The sequence below is a fragment of the Paralichthys olivaceus genome, chromosome 16 (assembly GCF_024713975.1).
Source record: "Paralichthys olivaceus isolate ysfri-2021 chromosome 16, ASM2471397v2, whole genome shotgun sequence".
In the NCBI taxonomy this organism is placed as follows: Eukaryota; Metazoa; Chordata; class Actinopteri; order Pleuronectiformes; family Paralichthyidae; genus Paralichthys; species Paralichthys olivaceus.
The window spans coordinates 10,475,964-10,498,454 of NC_091108.1; the positions used below are offsets into that span (position 1 = coordinate 10,475,964).

The following is a 22,491-nucleotide window of genomic DNA, read 5'->3' on the forward strand; positions in this document are numbered from 1 at the left end:
GAGGAGGGGTTGTTCAGTTTCAGGTCGGTTAGTGCCAACTGCAGACACCCATTCAAGACGTATCTGAAAAAGAAGGGCAAAATATCTGGTCTTGATTTCACAGCCTGTTGTTCCAGGATAAACGTATCAACTCTCAAGTCCATTGCTTCTTTTAGTCTGTATTGTTTGTGCTTCCTTCGCTTGTTGATGAGAATGAGATAATCATCACTGTCGTAGAAAAACACCCACAAATGATTAAAATGCACATTTGATTGAATGAGTGAGACACATTTCTTTGCACTAAATCAGAAAAGTATTTTTTTTTCCTTCAATATTTAATGTAATGACGCATGACTTGCACACGCTCTATGTATAACTCAGTCATGGAAAAACGTCATTATATTGTAATGATGACACTATATAATGACGTTGTTATGAAGTGGCAGGAGGTTGTCATTATCCTACCCTATGATTGTTGATTACTTTTTCAAGCTTTAGGTTGTTTGTGTACTGTGCATTAGGTAATACCTGACTTCTTTGTGACGTCACTTATCATAAGACATTACATGATGGGAAATAATTTTCTAAATAAACTTCAGATTCTCTCTCTAGCCCTATTATTTGCTTATATATTATATTATACATATTATATTATATAATAATAAATATATAAATAATTAAATATTTCCGATATCTCAGAAAATGTGATTTTTCGGATCATATTTGTATTGTACCATATACCCTGACTGATCAGCTCCAAAGGTTAATTATCTGAAGATACCCTCCCGTGTAATATTTCCACAGAGTTTGGTGCAATAATGTCAATGGGTTGTTGACTTACATTGTACATAAACACACAGATAGGGATGATAACAATATCTTTCAAACACAATTATGTGCAGAGTAATAAACTACGACTAGATGCTTCAAGAGCCTGTATCCAGACATAGCTGAGTATCATGCTCGCAATAACAATTCTAGCGTACTGATGTTTTGTCAGTGTCATGTTTAACATCTGGATTTGACATGCTAGCATCAAACACAGGTACATTTGAGGACTGTCAATAGAGTGAGTAGGTTTTACAAGTACTTAATCATAATGTAAAAGTACAGTACATACGACATAGAGTCCGAGTGCAGGGTGGTGCTATGTGAACTATTTCAAAAGATGTTGCGATATCACTGAGTCACAATTACAGTAAACTGATGTTTTTAATAGCAAAATGAACACATACTCCCATGACTGCTTATAATACACACACCCACAAACACACTCATGTCCCAGTAGGGAGTCACAGCAACTACAGGGACTACATTTTATTACACATGCCATTATTTAATGTAATCCACTTTAACAGGCCGTGTTTTCCGACACACTGATGACAGGACATACAGCACTATTCACTCAGTCATGGCTAAAAATAGCATTGTTATTAATGATAATGTGCCTTTTTATCCTAAATCACTACATGAGCAATTGGAGGAACTGTCAAATCTCAAACCAGGATTTTAACTACGGCAAACACAAAGTATGAGACCCATGAAAGTATTTGATGAATGTATGTACAGTAAATTCTTTTCCTGCTCTTTAAGAGACAAGTTACACAGTCTGAAGGACTGGAAATGTTCTTATTGAAGAATCAAAACCCAGAACATATGTAAACAATATGTACATTTCTCGTTAAAATGGACCATTTAATTCAATGGATTAGATTTGATGAAAACACTGAATTAAGTGGTTTCACTTTTAAAATCTGTGCTTCTCCAACAAAGGATGTCTCGAAGGGCCCTATCATACAAGGCTGCTATGTGTTCAAATGTTCATTTTTCTGGTAAGTTTAGTTTTAATAAGTTATTTGATGCTATTTAAATGAGATACAACTGACTGATTCATAATTGGTCGATCCAAACCTCTGGAAAAAGTTCCTGATGTCATTTTATGATTAAGTTGTTGTGTTAAGCTTTGAAGAATGAATAAATGCTTCTAAATAATGAATGAATGGAGAAATGAATAAGTTTGTTTTACATATAGAGCAACATTTGAATAAAGATCAGAGCAGACACTGACCACAGGCTGCAACATGATAATCGTTTTTCATAAAGTCTCTGGAGATTAAAGTTGGAGAAAGAAACCAACCATGCACAGTTCTCTGCTTCATACAATTCATTGGTTACATAACTGGCTTTAATCAACATTTCTTTGCAGAGCTAGCATGAGGACTTTTGGGTTTCCATTTTGTAAAATTATACTTTATATATGAGGGGGTTTCGCAGCATTACGCTGACAGAGTTAGACTGTGGTGAAACATCAAAATAAACCATGATATGCACTTTTAGAAACTTGTCAACAGAAGATCTAAACAAGAACAAGTACCTGGAAAAGATTGTTATTGAACTGCATGTGACAGAGCACATTGCCTCATCTGTTTGCTTTAAACTGGATCCCCACTGGCTGCTGGGTCAGAGTCTGTTGGGGGAAGTTGATGCACAATCCCTAATTTGGGTTGTGGGGTTGTCTCAACGTGACCATGTGTTGGATGCTGAGGAACAATCAAACCACCAGGATAAGGGTGAGGGGGGTGGTGGTGGTCTGGAGACAATACAGAGGCTGTCCGCTGTAGGCCCCACGCCACATAAAGACCTAATTATTCCCCCCCGTTGGCTGGCTTTGCCGAGTGGACAGACAGTGGACTCAGTATTTCCCTTCCTCTGTTGAGCAGTGGGGACTCTCCTCCAGTCTCGGCCAAGGCAAAGCAATTTAAGGGGAGCTGTTGTTTTGGAGAGGCACTGTGGGAAAGTCATTAAAGTGTAAAGCATCTCTCTTTTATTTCGTTGGAAAGGACTCCTGGAAGAGGCATCCACTCAGGCACTGGATGGTAATGAGCGCTGACACAGGCCGGCCACCCCCGTAGTGTTGTGCTCCGATAGCCGCTACCATGGCAAACTGGTTGTCGGCTAAAAAAACGTCCTGTGGACGTACAGTGAGAAGAGCTTCCTCTCTTCCACAGGTGGCCCGTGTCTACAAGCAAACTACTCAATCAGGTCTTTTCTCTCTGCAGGAAATAGACTTTAACTCACTTTAATGGCTGCTGGTGGTGCGTTTGTGTGGTGGGTTCTCCGTCATCTGCTCTGAACATTATTTATGCAAAGGAGACTTGGTGAATACCTGACATGCAACACGTGGCTCTTAGGGATGCTGAGATCAGGCCTTAAATTTAATCAGTCATTCCTCAACTGTCTCCTCTGACTGATCATATCATTATTATTCCATGCACTGTATATTTAAGTGGTGAACTGCACAGTGTACAGGTGAGTACAAAACTACCTATCATTCTTTCTCCCCTGACATGAGCCATACAGCAAGCTATGATCATGGCATTACAAAACCACAAAAGCAGACATAACAGCAGACTGGGTTAAAGGTGCAATAAGTGGCTATCTGCGCTGCATTGTAATGACTGAAGATTGCCTTTTCTGCAAAAACACATCATGGGAGTTCCCTTTATGTGAGTGAACAAGACAAGTTATAAAGCAATCTGTAAGTTATTCGGTTGCAAATTCATCAGTGATCATCACTGCAGTGCAGTAAGATCATGGCAAACAGAAACAGCTGACATTGCTGTAATGGTGGTTTCCAGTGCGTGACAATCTCCCTTAAATGTGGAGCACAGAAACCAGTCTGAGGCAGCCTGCTGTGGAGAAGAGCTTCTCGTCCATTGTCCCAGAGTTTTTTTCTGAGTAAGGGGGGCCTCTGTTGGAATCCAGTGGTACCACACGTTGTTTACCAAGCCTTATGCACCCCAGGACATCCCAATACAGTATTCATTTTGTTTTGTAAGCACAGCCTGAGCTTAGCATGCAGCTGTCTCATTGAACATAATCTTTAAAAACACTGACTGTACATAACGTCCTGATATGACACCAGGGCCACATATTGTGTAAAGTGAATATTACATCCCTGAAATCAAGTTCTTTGGAGACAGTTCACTACACGTTCTTCTCATAACAAAATGTTGGCTTGCTGGACTTAAATATTTGACCAGTTGTCCCCGTCAAATACCACTGTTCTATTTTGGGCCTGTGTATTGATTAGTTTGCATGTGCATGTGGGTCCACATGCAACAGGATAATATTCCCAGAGCGGGTCAAAGACCCTCAGTCGAGGTGAAGAGAAACAAGTGTAACTGTAAACACTGTGAGTTTGGAAGCGTCACTGAAGCAACCGAAAGCAGCATTGATCGTCTTGGTTAATGGCTGGATATGGGAAAGAGTGAGTGATTGATTTGACCGCTACTGAATTAAAGCCATTCAAACTATGCTGGGCCACTGTTGCAAAGCGTTCTTGCATTTTATATTTCTCTCTCCATGAGGGACTGTGTATGTTTCCTCCTCGCAGGGCCCACATATGGACTTGTGAAAGGCGAGGTTATGCAACAGCCCCAGCCACTTGAAAAAACTGCCATTTACTGTTGGTGAATGGAGGAGTTAAGAATGGCTAGGCTCCCATTGTCGATGCTCATTGGTATGCAGAGCTCCGTGGCATTGCCACCAGGATCCTCGATGAAATCCGATGTATCTTCACCACTGATCTGTGAGGAGCTTTCTTCTCTGTGTCACCCTCAGACTGCTGCTGTCAGAAACAGCAGCAGTCAGAAACAGCACGGCGATCGAAGGTCCCACCCATGCACGGTACATAGAGAACCAAAACACCGCCGTCAACCCTTTGCCAACTTTGATATGTTCCCTGATAAGAAAATCATGTGATCAAACGTCCTCAGAGGCCAATCTTGTGTAAACGCTTCACTGGCAAGGCTATCAAATGGGGATTGAATAATTCTAGTACTATGACATAACAACCAGAGGTGATAAGAAACAAGCATATCTCAAACTTGTTCTCCTGCACAAAATATGTCAGTGCTTTTAATCTGACAAAACCCTCTGCAACCTTCTTGTTAACCTGGAGAGACGATGTTTGAAGGAGAATTTGACTCCCATTGTTCTATGAACCATCCGTACACGCAGATAACCAATGGCCTGGTTCATTTCAGTCTAAACACAAGGATTCACCCCAGTTCAGTAAATCCTCCTCCTTCCCCTCCCTCCCAGTCTGTCTTTGTGAGCTGAGGGAAGTGGGTTAGAGTTATATAACCAGTGCCCGCTCTCATAGATCCTCAGCAGCTCGTCTTCCCCTAATCTTTTCAGCTTGATTATACCCTCCATCCCCCTCCTCCTCTGCCAACTCACTCAACTGAGAGCATTCTCACACACAAACCCATCTAACACTGGAGCACAGGAACCCAGCATCTAGATCCGCCATGCACCGGTTTAGAGCGGATGGAATGGTTGCAGGTGTGTGTGTTTGTGTGTAGAGCTGCAGCAGTGTTTTGTCAGTGTGTATGCGACATCCCGACATTGCTGCACATTGCATCCGATGGTTAGCTGTGCACATTGCGCCTGAAATTTCCAGACCATTCCAGTTGTTCACAGCCCGTCTCAGCATCAGGAACAATCAGTCTCAGTGGGTGCTGCAGCCTGGTAATCTGTGCGAATGACGTGAGAAAGTGCAAAGTTACAATCTGCTCAAAGATGTCAACAGAAAGAAACTGTACTGTGATAATATTTGACATATCGACTGCCTTGTCAGTGGTTTTGTAACATGCGGTGATGCTGAAAGGGGTAGACTGCTGATACTGGTGTGTATATAAGTGTTCCTGCAATTCATCAATATGGATGCAACATGCAAACAGATTTTATGACAGAGTGTCAGCATTTACCGCCGCTTGTTTACAGTGCATCTGTGCCTCTTTGGGTGGTTTTCTTGTTTGCTGCACAACATTCTGGAATCACAGGGTTGATTTGATTGGTGTCGAGGGGAAAAATGGAAAATCAAGTCAAAGGATGAGACAATGTGGCTGAAAGCATTTATCATTACTCACCATCTGGCACGGAGCAGTCACATCAAACAAGAATTTCGATTGAGGCCACTTCCATGTACAGATACTTTACAGAAAAACCTGGTGTCCGCGCTACTTCGATGTTTTATTGCCACTAAAACGCAGAAGTTTGGAAATGCTGTCAGCGCTGGGGTTGCGTTTTAGTCTGGACGGGTAGAAATGGAGATGCTTGGAAACGATGACGCGGCACCCCATGAGACAAATTTGTGAATATAGGCTATACAAATCAAATATGATTGATTCTTTAATAAAACTGATGCCGAGCCAAAGTTAACCTTGATTTTAGTCATAAGGATTTGTGCATGCTCACACTGTGGAACTGCTTTGCTCAAAAGCGAATGGAAAGGCCATGAGAAAATATTATTTTAACACCTAAAGTGCTCATAAAAAAAGATTTTAAAGCCACATGAGGACACAGACAGACACGCAGGTTCAAAGGTCCAGAGATTGATTTCCATTTTGGCCTTTTTTATATCACCAGTAAGTGGAATGCCATGATGTGTCTCCTTTTACCTTTGCTCACCGAAGAGCATAAACGTAGAAATATTCTCCTCGGGCTACAGCTTACCTACAAACCTGCTCACCTCCATCAGGCAGTAAATATCGCTGCCTCCAGCTGACTAAACATTTATTGTGTTTTATGAGCCTCTTCACACAAGGCCAATAGGCAGAAGCAACAGGAAGTTGGCATGTTTGACTAACGCCCCATGGGAAATGTATCATGTACCTCGAAGCTGTTGAAATATGTTTTTGTGTTGTTTCCCCACAATACTAACTGTTCTGGTACAGGCTTGATCACAGAAAATCCCATTATATGCTGCTGATCTATGACAGCGTCAGTGTCTTGGCTGAGTCTCTTCTCTTATCTTTATCCAGCAACAACCTGGACAACCCACCATCTGCTGCTTCAGACTCTTTTGGAAAAAAAAACCTTGATTACTGTAAACTCATGTAAAAATCCATCAGCAAACAGGTCAGACACAATCTTGTGTTTTTATATAATCATTTTATTTATACCGTCAACCAAGACTTGGTGGATTTAAAACTCAGTGCAACACCAAACCTAATATTTAATGAAAAATGTATTAATTGTTGTTGCCTCGAATAGAAAAAAAAAGTTCCTGAGTCCATTTTGTCATCTGTGATCCATCTCAGAAAGTAGGACACCCCAGATCTGTGCGTTCATCATTTCATGAGCACAGCAGACACACAAGGGGGAGCTTTATCACCACTGTGGATAGAGAACGATTTTCTCATAACATGGATGCAATTAGTGCTATCAGCTGAGATTGCCAAACACAACCAAGTGTCGTGTTTTCACCCTGTGATAATAAATCTCTCAGATGTAGGAGAGATAAAAATGAACATTTTAACGTTGCAGACTTCTCAAAACAAAGCTTTGTGACGGGAGCAGACAACGTCAAATATGGGTCTAATTTACACCAACATTTTTTTATGCAGTTTGCAATGTCATCAGAGGCACTTGAGAATAATCTCCTACATGATTCCTTCTGTGACAGGCTGCAAGGGCCATCAGAGAACTTGTTATGATCGACTGACATCTACTGGTTTGATTTGAAATGACATTTTATGTAACTTTATTTAAGGTCATACATGAGGCTCTAGGGCCCTCCAGTGGCAGAGGCTTTAAACTCAAGTAGAAACAGAGCACAGAGCCAGATGGAGCTCATTCCTCACTCAAGGCCATCTTGATAAAATGGGACAACATTTTCTGTTCTTTACACAACGGCCTTTACAAACAGTACATTTTAACCGAAGCGCGACCGTAACTGGGGCTGAAGCGAATCTGTTCAAATGACTAAAAGTATTCATCATTTTTTAAAGGGCGGGGGTTTTTAGTATTTAGAATATTTTCAAGCCAAAATGAAAACAGCTGCTAGTTCTTTTCCACCCACCTCTCCTCTCTCCCCCATTTTTCTCAGCTCATCCCAACCAGTCAAGGCAGATGTCCATCTGCTCTGAGAGAACTTTGAGGTTTCTCTATCATATTGTTCGGTCACACCTACTGTATATAAACAGCCCTGAGATACTGTATGTTGTGAGTTGAACTGAATTTAGCTTCTGTTGGGTTTTAGATAATTTGAAATCACATTATTTGCATTATTATGTGGGTTTGAATGAGTTTTTCAACATGTGTCCACACTGGTATGGCAAAAAGGATATTATACTCAAATATAAACTGTTTATCTGGGATATCATTTACAATGTCATTTTCCTGCAAACTGCCCTGATCTGATCTTTATAGACCAAATGAATTGATTTAAAAACTATTTCATCCCAGAATAAACCTACAAGATCCCACTGAACCTGCTTGATATTATAATATACTACAAATCCAGTCAGACATGTTTTATTCATTTCACTTCATGGTGACACAAAATGCAATGTAGCAAGTACATGGTGTCATGCCACACATACATAATGAGAAAAGTTCACATTGTACTAAAAGGCCCTTTTTATTTATTTATATATAGATATTTTGAGGATTCACATTTGGATTGGGTACTTTCAAAATTAACAAAATGATAGTCTTCACAAAAATACTCTTTCCTTTACATTTTTCAAATGTTTGTATAAGTGCTACATAAACTTTTACACAGAAAACACAAATAGTTCACAACAGGGTGTTTGCGTTTTCCATAATTCAGTTCTCTGAACACAAATGTCACAAATAATGGAGGATAACATTTTATGCTCAGGTCAGTGGCTTTATGTCCAGATAGACATTTCAGAGTTTGAACACTTAGGAGCCATTTGCATGCATTTATTACATCCACAAAAACAAGCTGGTGAGGCTTTTCCAAACAACGTGGAATAGAAATCCAGAGCCAAACAAAGGCTTTTCTGAAGAAAACTGCTGTTGTGCATTTTTATATAGCCCTCATTAGTTTGATCCTGATGTGTCAGTCTAAGGCAACGTTCCTTTCAAAGGAAATCAGGGTTTGAATGTCTTTTTTCTACCAGTCAGGTTTATAACTGACAAAGACATCACAGTGATGGGGAACAAATACTTTTTATGCATTCTGAATATTTAAATTCACGCTTGGCTTTACCATGTATGCTGTGTATGCTCGGTCCAGTGGAACTAAATGTTACACATGGAAAAATGAGAATTAACATGTTGTAATTTGGGTAAGAATGTCGCATTATAATCTTTCTGTGTACAATCACACTATAAATTTATTTTCTTAACTAACTCATCCACATGACACATTACAGTGAGGTTAGTCTCTGTTCCAAATGGCTCATGATCCAAACTGCACTACACTGTATCGAAATCACTGAAAGAATAATGATTAGGTCTCGGCAATCAAACAATATCATCAATATAATCAATGGCAATATAACTCAAAACAGCAAAGGTACAAGACTGTGTAGGAAAAAACTACATCTCCCATAAACCAATGTGAATGGTCCCTTTCCAAGGACGTCCAGGACATAATCATGGTTTCTCTGTGGTAAACATAATGTAACACTGAACCATCCAATCATAGACAACAAGATTTTGGAAGGTGTGGCAAACATTACCATGGTAACAACAGTCTCGACCAATTACAGATGTCACTATTACACCCAGGGATTTTGGTTTGTCTTGTAGCAAATAAAACATGTTTTTCTTAAATCCAAAGTCTACCTTGGATGGGTAAAATATTATGGCTGATAATCAAATTCTCTATTCGGAAAATGAATGGGATTTTTACTTCTAGAACCCCGATGTTGAGCTCTGTTAATCTACCTCAGATTAGTTTCTCTGTCCACAAAGACGAGTTCAAAACCACAACATTCAAAAATCAGACTTTAAGGTAAAAAGAAATAATAATGTGAGATTTATCGTGATAATTCTCAATATCGACTGATGTGAAGGATTTCACCTTGATTACAGTCCTACCTTGAAACTGAGATTTAAGTTACAGTTACCTTCAATAAAAATACAGGTGTGAAATCAGAGGCTGCCAAGATTTTGGTGAGAAACATTATAATCACAGTGTTCTTGTATGTCAAATTACAAGAATGATGCTTTCACAAGCCAACATTGCACACACTTGTAAAAACACTATATGCACTTTGTCTATTTCAAATGTGTTGGTCATGTTGCGCAATCACTTACTGGTGAAAAAGACTGTAAATGCCTAGAATTTGATGGGAGGTGGGACTATATTGCTTTGGGACCCCTGTGACCTGCAATATTTCGTGCCCCAAAAACAAGCTCAGCACTGAGAATGGCATATAAAAATGTCAAAAGTCATCACATACCTGCACAGTTCAACTCTACGGCTTTCACTGCCGACCTTTTTGTTTCAGACCAAATGCACAATCACATTTTTTTTCTCAAATCACAGCTGAGGTTTCCACTAGTAAAAGTATGGTTTCAGACACAACTGTTCATAATGCCCAACGTTAGAAAAACAGAAACAAACACTTGCAGGAAAACAGCACAGGAGAGGTAGGAATTTAAATTCCAAAACCTCTGTTCCACGAATACTTAGGTGTTAATCAACTTTGCATGCTAATCACCAGTGGGCTGCACAGCAAGAGAAATGAAAAGCATACTTTTAAGAAGTTGTCACAACCAGAAATATGGCACGACGTTAACTGGAGGACACAATATCACTCAGCGAGCCCTCGACCCAGAAGGATATTTACACTGCCAGCACTCTGGCCTTGGAACAGTGTCCTCTCTGCTAGGTGACCACTTCTTCACGCGGCAGGTTGAGCCGCACCTCCCCTCCTGCTGCTGTGGAGGCTGAGTAGACTGCAGTGGCGGAAATAGAAGAAGAGCCGTTGGTCTCCATGGTGAAGACCTTGCAGAAGCTTGGCGGGGCTGCATCGGGAGCCTCCCTGTCTGGGCTGGACGCCCGGGACGACCCAGGAGATGATGTGGGGCTGAGCTGCACAGCTGTAGTGTCCTGCAGCGTGTGCTCGCTGGTCTCAATTTCAAAAGCTGCCCCGCCAGTCAGCCCGCCGTGTCCCATCAGTCCCGTGCCTCTGCCGCCCACCTTTGACCTCCGTGAGCTGTTGGGAGGTGGGAGGCGGCTGCAGACACAACAGGCCCCAAAAAAGGAGAAGGCCACCAGCAGTAGGATAGGTCCAATGATGATCGGGGGATTGGCAGAAGGCACCAGTGTACTGAAGGCGAACGCTCCCACCAGAGTGATGTTGAGTCCAGCCAGCATGATGCATAGGCCACAGGCACAGCAGAGGGCCGGAGAGGGCAGGCCATGAGGGCGAGACTTCCTCCTCTTCGTCTTCTTCTGGGACTCCTTTTTAGGTACAGGGGTGCCGTTGGTTCTATCAGTGATGACCATGATTTCTCCCCTGCTCTCGCTTTCTTCCTCTCTTCCTTGGTGTCACTCTATCTCCCAGTGTTTCAGTCCGAACACTGCCCCATGGCAACGTTTAAATGAACTTCTAATCTTTGTCTGCAAATGACAGCACATGATAAATTAGAGCTATTTCTTTCATTAGATGCAAACAGATCCTCACACCACTGTTGTTATGTGCACAAGTATCAGAGGACAACTACCTGATGATCATTGTGGGCAGTGAAGTGTTTATGTGACCCATCAATGAGCTCTGAACATTCATCACTCTGCCATGTTACTCTAAATCTGGAGAGTCCGACATATGACAGTAAAAATCTGATACTTCTACATTACTTAATTTCCCTCCGGGGATGAATAAAGTAATCTATCTTAATAATATCATGCTGTATACTTATGTGAAATCATATATATTTTTGTATTCGTATCATATAGTAACTATACTCAATCAACCATACATATATTTTACATTAATGTCTCATTGTCCACACATATATATATATATATATATATACCCTGACATGTTATGTTGCTCACTGTGACTGTGGCAGGGGAAAAATTAAATAAATGAAAGTAAAGAAGGAGATAATTGAACGACAGGTTAGAGACACTGGTCGGAGCATTAATGGTCACATCTAATCATGAAAGCTAAGCCTGGGTATAGATGAGAAAAAAACTCCTCTTAGACACGATTGATCAGATCCCTTATTTTCTGCCATTTTACTGTAAAATATGTGCTACACCACTGCAGCTGCTTCAGTGCCAGCTACAGGCCACCAGGGACTCATTATCTATTTTTACTATTTTTTATTATTGTGATATGGAATCACATCTGCATTTTCAATGCAGCTCATTCAATTGCAGCTGTAGAAAGAGGATGAGGAGGTTAAATGTGATTTTTCTGTAACTGTAGAAATCTGTGACCCTGGTACAAATAATAACACATTTAGTTGCTCTCTGCACTGACGTGTTGCATTCTTGTAAAAATGTAAATCATCTTACCCTGTGTATCGATACACTCAAGGTCTTCCCATCGTTTAATCAATAGATCGATCGGCCTAATCGCCGCGCGTAATTACGGAGAGGTTGAAAGGACGCGCACGCACCAAAACGAAGGGTTTTCATCCTGACGCGTTCGTGGCTTCACGCTCCTGAGGGCACAAGTCATGACGGTCAGTCAATCACGAGGGGATGAGACCTGCGGGGGAAGGTGAAAGAAAAATAATCCGAGCGGAGGGTGAAGATCACTCAGGTGATTTCTTCTGAGTTGACACCGCTCAGACGCGACATAACCAGGCTGTGCCGCTGCTGCCGCTGTGGAGCGAGACGCAGCACGCAGCACCTGACAGGTCATCATCCTGCTGCGGACCTACGTGGAGGGGGAGCCGCTCATGAAGGCTGCCCGTGAGGAGCGACTGTCCGCCGGCCAGAGAGTGGAGTCTTCACGTCCCTTTACTCCATCCTCCATCAGCCACGTAGATCATCTGGATGTGACTCTGCTGCCTCCTCCTCCTCCTCCTCACTGATCCCTCCTGTAACCACCGTCTCCAACCTGTTCTGTGTGTGTGTGTGAGTGTGTGTTACGTTGTGAGGACATTTTGGTTGGTCCCCACAAATTCACAGGCTTGTTTGAGGGTTAAGACTTGGTTTAAGGGTTAGAATTAGAATTGGGTTAGGGTCAGGCATTTAGTTGGGATGGTTAAGGTTAGGGTAAGGGGCTAGGGAATGCATTATGCCAATGAGTGTCCTCACAACCTGTGTGTGTAGGTTACGGTTTACAATTTCTGTCTGGATAAGCCTAAGACTGTGATGTATATCTTAATGTTATGGTGCTTTTCCAGTCTTGACGATCTCTGTGTGGCTCAGGGGCAACTGGGATAATGTATTTCTGTGATTTTTGTGAACTGACCATTTAAATATCAGTATACAGGCTATTGAAGCTTTTAACAAGTGCATTCTGGTTCATGAATGGATGCTTGGAATATTAAAATTTGGTTATTCTCTCTTGTTCTCACTCTGGCTTTGATTCAGGTCATCTTAATAGAAATATTATGCATAGGCCCATTAATCTGTGTCCTATCACATCAACCCATGCTGGCTGGTGTTCAGTTAATCATGATGTGTCCCTCCAGTATTTAACGTCATGCAGGCACAGATGGGTTGTGATGGGACATTGTGATATAGGGCCTGACAATCAAACTGATTGTCGTCATCAAGGCACCGCAGACTCATCGTGCTCCTGTTGCTGAGGCCCATCGCCATTATTCAGCCTCACAGCGCTTCACACTTTTTGTCGGAGCGCAGCGTTCTTCCCCATGCAGCAACCATTCTGCCTGTGCTCTCCTGAATATCAATGCATTATGTTTCACTGCAGGGGTGCAGCTCACTGTGTGCGTGCAATGGACGTTTGCTATTTGCGTGTATGTGTGTGTGTGTGTGTATACACACTTTAGGGTACTCCCATTTGTTTTGCTCATGTCAAGTACAAGCCAGGGAACTTGAGCCAAATTATGTACGAGTCTCATCATCACATAATGACCATAATAATTTCATAATTGGGGGCTGAGAACATCGTGTGATGATGAGACGAGCAAGTGGGACTAATTTGCTTCCATGAGTCTCAAGAGTGATGGAAAGGCTACAGCAACAATCACTTTGTAATCTTTTAATATGTTTATCAGACCACGTCAGGACAATACCATGAGGTGATCTTAACAAACAGAACAGTTAATTCAAAATATTGTAATCAACATCTCTTGTATTACACTTGGAAGAAATGAAGAAGATGAACAGGGAAGGTTAGTGAGATCATGTGAGGACATCAAGGCAGGTCTTGATCAGAGGGGGATTGTTTCTGTTTCCGCCTAGATAAGACGTCTGGCAGGTCTGAAGACGTCCTGCAACAGAAGACACAAAAGTAATGTGTCCTTCCATTTGTATGTGGGGTAAACATGTCTTCACTTTGCATCAGTCAGTTTACAGAGCGATAAAAAGACTTGGACTCACAGACTTAAACTATCACATGACTGTGAGAATTCGATGCAGTATGTAAACCATGACTGAAACTGGGCCCAGTGTTGACCCCTGGGGGATCCCAAACAGCATTAAAATGGAACATTTGCTGTCAGCTAGACCTACACTAAACCTGCCAGAGAGGCAGGACTGTAATCCATAAAAAACTTCATGCTGGCCTATTCTTTGAGCTCAATACACAGAGTCGGGATCTGTACTGTACCACCATCCACCTCACCACCCTGCTCATCTAAACCTTTTTGGTGCTATATAAGTGTCTGCCTACTTCTTGTTCTTGTATGTAAATCACTATTCCACAACTGCACATGAGCAAGATTCAACAGAGAGAGCCAGGGTTGGTTTCAATCTCATACCCCTCATCTGGGTTGGCCTCTGCCATCGGTCCACCTTCCACAAAGGTTCCCATACGACTCTTACAACGTTCCAGATTTAGTTGACTCTGAGTCCCTGCGAGACCACGAGGGAACACACGGCAAGACACATGAACTGTCAGTATGACGTAACAGCAGTTTGTCAGCAGAAATACACAGAAACTACTCAACAGTAACTTGGTGGAAGGATGAGACATTGGCAAAGTGGAGGGTAGATAATGAGTGCATCTAAATTTTTCAGTGAAATATCCCTTTAAGATTGTGAACTAGGGCCCTTGTCTGAGCTATGAGCTCTACTGAGTGCCATTCAAGTTTATTTATTACGCATAAAGTATTGAATGGATTTCCACAAAACTTGGCCAAGAAGAAAACAGGAGTGGATCCGATCATTTGTTATGAGTTATGTTCGAGTTTTTTTAATTTCACACCAATTTCCCAGGGTAAAACCCGTGGATCTTGATTTTAAAAAATATCATTCTTCAGATACGGAGATTACGTTTTCATGATCTGCATTGCTTTGTTAGTTTAGATTGAATTAAGGGGACAGTTTGGCCTCAGCAGAGGGATGCGTTCTACTGAGTGGCATTCTAGTCTTTTTTCCTTTTCATTAGAGCCCACACATGTAAGTCACATGGACGGCAGATTAGCACTTTGACTTTTAATTATGTTCCATTGCTGTGTGATGCTGACAGACAGAGTGATCAGACACAGACTTGAATGCTCAGTATCAATGTTAGTTGAAAACTATCCCTTTAGATGTTATGTGATAGCTGTGTCGATTAGTGGCTTTTCAGTTTAGGGAAAGACTGACTCCAACACTCACCTTCTCGTCTGAGCGTTTCTATGGGTTGCTCCGGAGCAGGATTGGCAGCCGTGGGGTGCACTCTGAAGTTTCCTGAGAATTTAAAAAAATGTTCTGAACCAAAATTGTTTCTTAGATATGACAAATGTAATTCTGTAATTTTCATCATGAACAAATTGTTGCCATCATAGCTTCTGTAATAAGTAAGACTAAAAAAGCCTTTAAATTTTTATTTTCCAATATTGAATATAAATGTGACAACTTACCAAAGGAAGGAAGAATATGGTTGATGTTCAACCAGGCTTTTACGAAGGGGTATATCGATATGAGAAGGCCTGGAAAACAGATGCCATTTAATAAAGTTGGTAAAGATTTGGTAATGTGCACTTTATGAGACTGGAACCAGGGGTGGAGGAAAATATTGTGTACTGCAGGCTGAGTAAAAGAAAAAGACTATTATAGCATAAATCTAATCACAGTCTAATCACATGTAAATTCTAATTAATGGAAATTTAATATGTGAAATTTTAACAGCCTGTGAGCCATACCTGGGGTTTAAAATAAGAAACTCTTCCAACCTGCTCCATTCGAAGACAGTTATTGATTTCCCCTGTAAGTCAGAAGAGCTGGCATTAAACCCTGGCAGGTCCTGAGGGTGGCTGTGATGCATGTCTGTGTCTAAAATGTCATGAAAGTGCAGGAGTGAAAAGAATCTGCCGGGAACACTCTGTTCATGCTAATTAGTCATGTGTTGGAGGAGGCCTCATGGCACATTAGCCCCAAAACACATAATTAGATGCTACTTAGCAGCACAAGTGCTGCCACGGCTAACATCTCTGTCAAGCTGCCGGCACAGTTATAATTTGCCAAATTCTTGCACACATTAGAAAAATAAATAAATGATTGAGCGCTGATCGAATCATCGGCGAGAGTGTGTTTCACATTAACTATGCATGTTGATGTTGTCTCCCTCGGATCAAAAGCCCTGTCCTTTACTCTCTCTCTCTCCAGGAAAGCCGTTAAGGCAAGTCCTCTGGCTGTCAGCTGGTTCCAGTTACACTGTTGTTTCAGATGGTGATGAGAGATGGTGTGTTTTTCAAGAACAGTGGACGAATAATGTCACAGGCCACAGATTTTGACATTGGTTCGACACACACAATCAGTTTTTTCTTCAAATACAGTTATACAGTTTAAAAGCCAAATATGTAGAAAAGTCATGAAGCAGTCATCTCTTCTTCTGTGACGAACTGTGGGTGCAAATTTGATGACGACACAATATATGAATAATCAATTGTTATTGCACCAAATCAGGAAACAGTTGCTATTTTTCTTTATTGTATGGTCTGTACATTTTGTTTGACCTCTTATGAACAAGAAGAAATTAAAATGAATGAAATTTTAACTGTTTAAAAACTTTTATCAACACCAATTGCAGGATCAGAGCAAAACAGAATATACTTTGTTTAACCAGAATTTACAGCTGGGGTCTTGAAACCAATCTGACAGTTTCTGTAGCAGCTTCCTGAAAACATCGGTCCAAAATCCTGTATAAAGGCAGGTATCAGGAAATGGGATTAGAGCTCAAAGAAGATTATGTGAGAAAACCTGTAATTTAAGCTTAATCAATTAAATGCATTTTCCACAATTCCCCCCCCACAAAAAATCAACAGTCTCTAACATCTACTCACCGAGGCCCCCTGCTCCCAGGAAGATGCCTCCCACAGCATCAGCATCACACTCCCTGGACACACCAATGATGATGCAGCCTGCCACAATGCCGAGCAGGGCCGAGCCCACCCGTAGCCCATGGTACTGCCCAACGCTAACAGGGTTCATTCAGCAGGTGGAGGCCCCCCAACCTGCCCCACACACACACAAACACACAGTCCTGACTCTGTACTCTGCCTCAACTTGGGGCCCCTCACTGCCACTGACAAACTTCCCTGTGAAGTGCATGAGCCGCACCCCTCCCTTGTTATACTGTCACTGACACAGAAACACTTTCTCTGGCTGAGCTTCCACCTCTAGTCTCTGTTGCTCAAGACGTCTCATGCATCTTTAAAGATGGAGCTCTAGTTTCCACTGCCACTGAAAATTAGAAAAGCTCGGGGCGCGGACTCTTATGACAACGATACGTGTGCTACAAATCTGATCACAGCCCTCTCGCTGCCAGCACTGGCATCCAGTATCAGTGCATGCCTGGGGTGAAATTCACAAAGACAGAAAGAACCCTCGCAGGACGAACAGCACAACCTAAAAGGGAGACAATGGTAAGGCTACAAACACGGAGGGGAGGGAGAGGAAGACAGACAGAGTCGGAGTATGTGCTACTTGTGTGATTTGTCTGCGAGCTTGAGGGGAATGTATAATGAAAGGTTCAGAGAGTCCTCTACGGTGGGGGCCTGAGGCCATCCATAAAGGCCCGCAGTTGCCATAGGAATAGCATATCCATGGCAACAAGGGGAAAATGTGGGTAAGCAGGATTAACACCGGTGAAAAGGATAACCAATGAACTTACTGCATTGAGGAGAAACACTGACATATGTTCTGCTCAACTAGTGAACTCCTTCCTTCTTTCTCTAGAGGCACATCTCCATTATTTATAAGTGCTGGTCATGAGGGGCGGGTGTGTGTGTGTGTGTGTGTGTGTGTGTGTGTGTGTGTGTGTGTGTGTGTGTGTGTGTGTGTGTGTGTGTGTGTGTGAGAGTGTGTGTGTGTGTGTGTGTGTGTGTGTGTGTGTGTGTGTGTGTGTCACATACAGTATGCAGCTGCAACTGACTTACAGCCTTTACATATAGTACACATCATACATATAGCAAAGTTAACACACATCCCACAGGTTTTATATTTGTATGAATGTGTCAACATGTTGAATTTCCAGGTTGTGGAAACTCTTCTGTCTTTTTAGCTAATTTAATTAGTTGTGATAAAGTTGTTTTATTATTGGCTTGAAATTGATCATCCAAGGCTTTATGTCATGTTATCATCATCAATGACTTGAATAGATAGATAGATAGCTAGATAGATAGAAAGTTGTGCATGAGACAAACATAGCCTGTAAAATGATGGTATAGCAGATGTTAAAACAGTGTACAAAATAAAACCTAAAAAATAAAGCTAGATTATACATATAGATCTGTGAAGCATTCATAAACAATATTAACCACTAAAAGTGACATTATTTACATCTCACAGAGTTTTTACAAATAGTAAGTGTTAAAGTTAAAAAATTATTTCAAAGCTAAGTTCTGATTTGCACAAAGAAGATGTAATTCTACAGGGAAAAATAAAAAAGACTGCGTTGGCCGGGAATCGAACCCGGGTCAACTGCTTGGAAGGCAGCTATGCTAACCACTATACCACCAACGCTGGGTATTACTGCGGAAAACGACGCTGGATTTTGTTGGAAGAGGGAGTATCATGGAAGACCAGAAGTATAGGAGCGGTGGGAACACATTAACTTATTTCCACATTTATTTATTTCTGTATTTCTGTGTCATATGCAAATGAGTAAGGGCGGTCCTAACCTCAGTCTCATGCAGGTCAATTGAGCAATCCAGACAGAAGCAATCTGTTCCTAGCGAATCTTCGCTCAGAGCTCGTTCATGAAGCAGCAGGTCAGAGACTTAGCTGAAGAACAGTAGAAACAGTGAAACACAGAGTTTCTCTCTGGTCAAAGCTGCTCAGTGATCAGCTGCTTCATGACCAGAGCTGAAGCTGCAGTTGGTTTGTATCGAGCTGGAGTTTCTGATTCCTCCTCCTCTCTAGTAAGCCTTAACTCTCTTAACTTTCCCCATTCATTCTCTATGGTAGTGCTTAACACTACGGATGTAATATATTTTTGGCCACTGAGTGTAATTTGGGGGCGCTGTTGCCTCGTACCGGAAACCGGAACCGGAAATCCTGCTCCTTAACTTTTCTCATTCATTCTCTATGGTAGTCTCTTAACGCTACGGATGTAATATATTTTTGGCCACTGAGTGTAATTTGGGGGCGCTGTTTCCCCGTTTTCGACAGCGGAACCGGAAATCCCTGCTCCTTAACTTTTCTCATTCATTCTCTATGGTAGTCTCTTAACACTACGGATGTAATATATTTTTGGCCACTTGTGTACCAAGCATAGACTGTATATAAAGAGGTACCAAGTGTATTTTATTGGCGCTGTTTCCCCGTTTTCACATCTCTGTATTCAAAGAAGAGCATCGGCGGCAACAGTAAAGTACAGTATCAAGTTTTTTTTTTAGACGTTATCATCAAGTTTGATCAACACAACTCAATTGTAAGTCAAGCTATTTTCTTCAAGTTGTCATTCCATGTTTCTCAGTGGTATTGGTGGAGGTGTCTTAGTACAGTGGTGTTACATACTGTATGTGGGTTTTTACATCCTGACCTCTTGCAGTCTGTACATATCTGGAGGCCTTTTTAGTCTCTCACTGACACTTATCCAGAACCTTTCACTCTTTTCTCTAGATTCACAACTTTTCTTACTGTGTTTTACTGAAGCTGTCAATTGTTTATACCATCATTGTGTGAATTCTTTGCATGAAAGATTTAGGTGGAAATATTTCTGTTTCTTTTGGCAGTGATAGAATATAAGTTATTAAACTGTACTGACTTGTATTGCTGATAGATGGATGGATGTTTACCCAAGTATAAGAATTATTATTTAAAATACCTCAGAATGTATCCTTTGAATTTACATTAGGAGTCTCCTCTCTCGATGCCGGCTACATTTTACAAACACATGTTTTTACAGTAGCCCAAAATGAAAAAAAAAATCATATTTTGAGTTTTTTAAAGCAAACATAGGTTCTTCTACATGTTTAGAAGAGGAGGCTGAGGTGATGGGTATCCAGCTGCACTTTCTGTGCATGTAAATATTTCTTTCAGATTCTTCTCAGATTTCAGATTTTGTCATTACAAAAGTTCAGGTACAGGTAATTCAAATTACTCATCTGCGATGCCTCATATCCCACTTTGTTTCACAGATTTCATTTAATGATGCAGTTGCATAACAATTTTATTGTTACCAGCCTCTAAAGCAGGGCCCTAACAGCCCTCACGTCCACACCTGCTTCCCTGGAGTACAAGGGAAATATATCTACTGCCCCTCCAGAGTTTTCTCTTTCTTCAAGGCACAGGGCATGGTCAAGGAGATGACCTGGAGCGAGTTCCAAGCTTCCCAATGGTTTGAGGCTGAACGAAATAGATGGATGGTGCAAAAAAAATGACAATGACAGTTGTTTATGTTTATGTTTATTTTAATTGTCAATTCTGTATAAAGAATAAAAACTATAAAAGCCAGAACACATTTGACTTTGTGTTTTATTTCAATTTCATTCCAAACTGAGCAATTGATAACTGTTATGTTTAACATTACGCTGCCATTTATATATATTTAGTTTGTGTTTTATTTGTGTTATTATTTTTGTGAGCATGTTAGCCTTGCTTCAGAACTGTATTAAGTATTTAATGAATTAAACAAGTGTACCATAGAATGGAAATGAGCCCAACAAACAGATGAAATAGAATTAAATACCATTTTAATTGTATAAAGTTCAAAACATTTGATCAAATCAAGAAAACATAAACTATATTTGCTTCTAGTGGGAATCAAACCCACTCCCCTGTCTCACAAAGCTTCTGCAGCGCGTTCAGCAGCACCGGAGAGACGGGACACAGCATGCTGCAATCTGATTGGCTGTCAGTCCTCTACGGCTATACGCGACTGGCCCCTCTCTGAGCTGCTCTCACTGTAACTAATAAACTCTCATCACTAGTTATCAGGACCTGATCAGTACATGAAGTAACGTAGTGCTTGTTTGATTCCAGACTTTATTAAACTCATTTAAACATCATGAAAAATGACTCGTCACCATGTTGTGCTCAGTTCAACATGAGAGGAGAGGCTCACAGTCAGGACACTGATAAAATGACCGGAGCGACACGCAGACATGATCAGACACCATGGAATAATAGCTCAACGCATGGTCGTAAATCTGTTTCTAAATCATCCCAATAAAAGATGAACTATGAACTCGAGATTTATTTATTTATTTATACATGTATAAATACTTAAGTCAGTACTGGTCCTGCATTCTTTCTATTATTTAGTGGTCTATACATGATTTCGTTTCATTTTAACAGTGAGGCAATAAAAATAAAAAAAGTTTGACCCCGACGTGATTTGAACACGCAACCTTCTGATCTGGAGTCAGACGCGCTACCGTTGCGCCACGAGGTCTGTCCGTAAGCAGTGAATCATATAATATATAGACCTACAAATATATAGAAATACAGAAATGGTATATTATATGCATTGATACATTGATACATTGATACATTTATAAATTGATACATGTATACATGTATACATTTATACATTTATACATTTATACTTAATTCATGTTGGTCCGCCATACCTCCATACATTTCATCATATCAAATAAAACAAAATCTAAAAATCGCAGTGATGTAATGATGTAGTGATCTCAGGATCGATTATTTTGAAGAATAAGAATATAAATGATAATACTCCTGGAGTAAAAAGAATCACAGAGGGCTCGTCCGGGATTTGAACCCGGGACCTCTCGCACCCTAAGCGAGAATCATACCCCTAGACCAACGAGCCGTTGAGCGCTCAGCGTCAATAATTCTTCACATAGTTGAAACGGCACAAGAGCACGATGTAAATTTATTATGCATAACTACACCAGTGAACAGTGCGTTTTTGAAGCTTTTATACCCATTCAAACCGGGTATAAAGATCTAACTTGATCAGATCTCACTTCACTGCCCTATATGCAAAAATAACACAAAGACTTTTCTGTTCACAAAGACCGAATGATAGTTTTTGGTCAAGTTAAGGAGTTATATGGATCTTGATTTTTTTTTTTAAGAAATCAGCCATGTTTAGGAGACGGATATTTATGAGTTTGTACAATTTGAAATATAGAACAGTTTACAATTGGTCCAGACCCAAATAAAAATCCAGATCTAGTGAATGTCAC

At 41.0% G+C, this 22,491-nt stretch overlaps 2 protein-coding genes and 3 non-coding genes across 10 annotated transcripts; all 5 read right to left on the bottom strand.

Annotated features, from left to right (window-relative positions):
* Positions 1-8,199: 8,199 nt before the first annotated feature.
* Positions 8,200-12,800, bottom strand: tmem275a (transmembrane protein 275a). 2 transcript variants are annotated; one of them, XM_020104226.2, is made up of 2 exons: positions 12,382-12,800; positions 8,200-11,374 (listed from the first exon to the last, which is right to left on the bottom strand). In XM_020104226.2, the coding sequence occupies exon 2, from the start codon at positions 11,258-11,260 to the stop codon at positions 10,637-10,639; it is 624 nt and encodes a 207-aa protein (XP_019959785.1). In that variant the 5' UTR covers positions 11,261-11,374; positions 12,382-12,800; the 3' UTR covers positions 8,200-10,636. The 2 variants fall into 2 exon arrangements, with proteins under 2 accessions (XP_019959785.1, XP_019959778.1); XM_020104219.2 differs by having other exon boundaries at positions 8,202-11,374; positions 12,278-12,800.
* A 244-nt stretch (positions 12,801-13,044) lies between these two features.
* kncn (kinocilin) lies at positions 13,045-19,584 on the bottom strand. 5 transcript variants are annotated; one of them, XM_069511645.1, is made up of 7 exons: positions 19,009-19,584; positions 17,170-17,340; positions 16,960-17,025; positions 15,748-15,816; positions 15,503-15,574; positions 14,662-14,755; positions 13,045-14,172 (listed from the first exon to the last, which is right to left on the bottom strand). In XM_069511645.1, exons 2-7 carry the CDS (start codon positions 17,315-17,317, stop codon positions 14,097-14,099), a joined length of 525 nt encoding a protein of 174 aa, XP_069367746.1. In that variant the 5' UTR covers positions 17,318-17,340; positions 19,009-19,584; the 3' UTR covers positions 13,045-14,096. The 5 variants fall into 5 exon arrangements, with proteins under 5 accessions (XP_069367746.1, XP_069367747.1, XP_069367745.1 ...); XM_069511646.1 differs by lacking the exon at positions 14,662-14,755 and adding an exon at positions 16,030-16,091; XM_069511644.1 differs by lacking the exon at positions 19,009-19,584 and having other exon boundaries at positions 17,170-18,747.
* On the bottom strand, positions 18,779-18,850 carry trnag-ucc (transfer RNA glycine (anticodon UCC)). Its single transcript has one exon. It is a non-coding gene; the product is annotated as a tRNA-Gly (tRNA).
* Positions 19,585-21,653: 2,069 nt separating the features above from the next.
* Positions 21,654-21,725, bottom strand: trnaw-cca (transfer RNA tryptophan (anticodon CCA)). Its single transcript has one exon. It is a non-coding gene; the product is annotated as a tRNA-Trp (tRNA).
* A 315-nt stretch (positions 21,726-22,040) lies between these two features.
* Positions 22,041-22,112, bottom strand: trnap-agg (transfer RNA proline (anticodon AGG)). Its single transcript has one exon. It is a non-coding gene; the product is annotated as a tRNA-Pro (tRNA).
* Between the last annotated feature and the right edge of the window lie 379 nt (positions 22,113-22,491).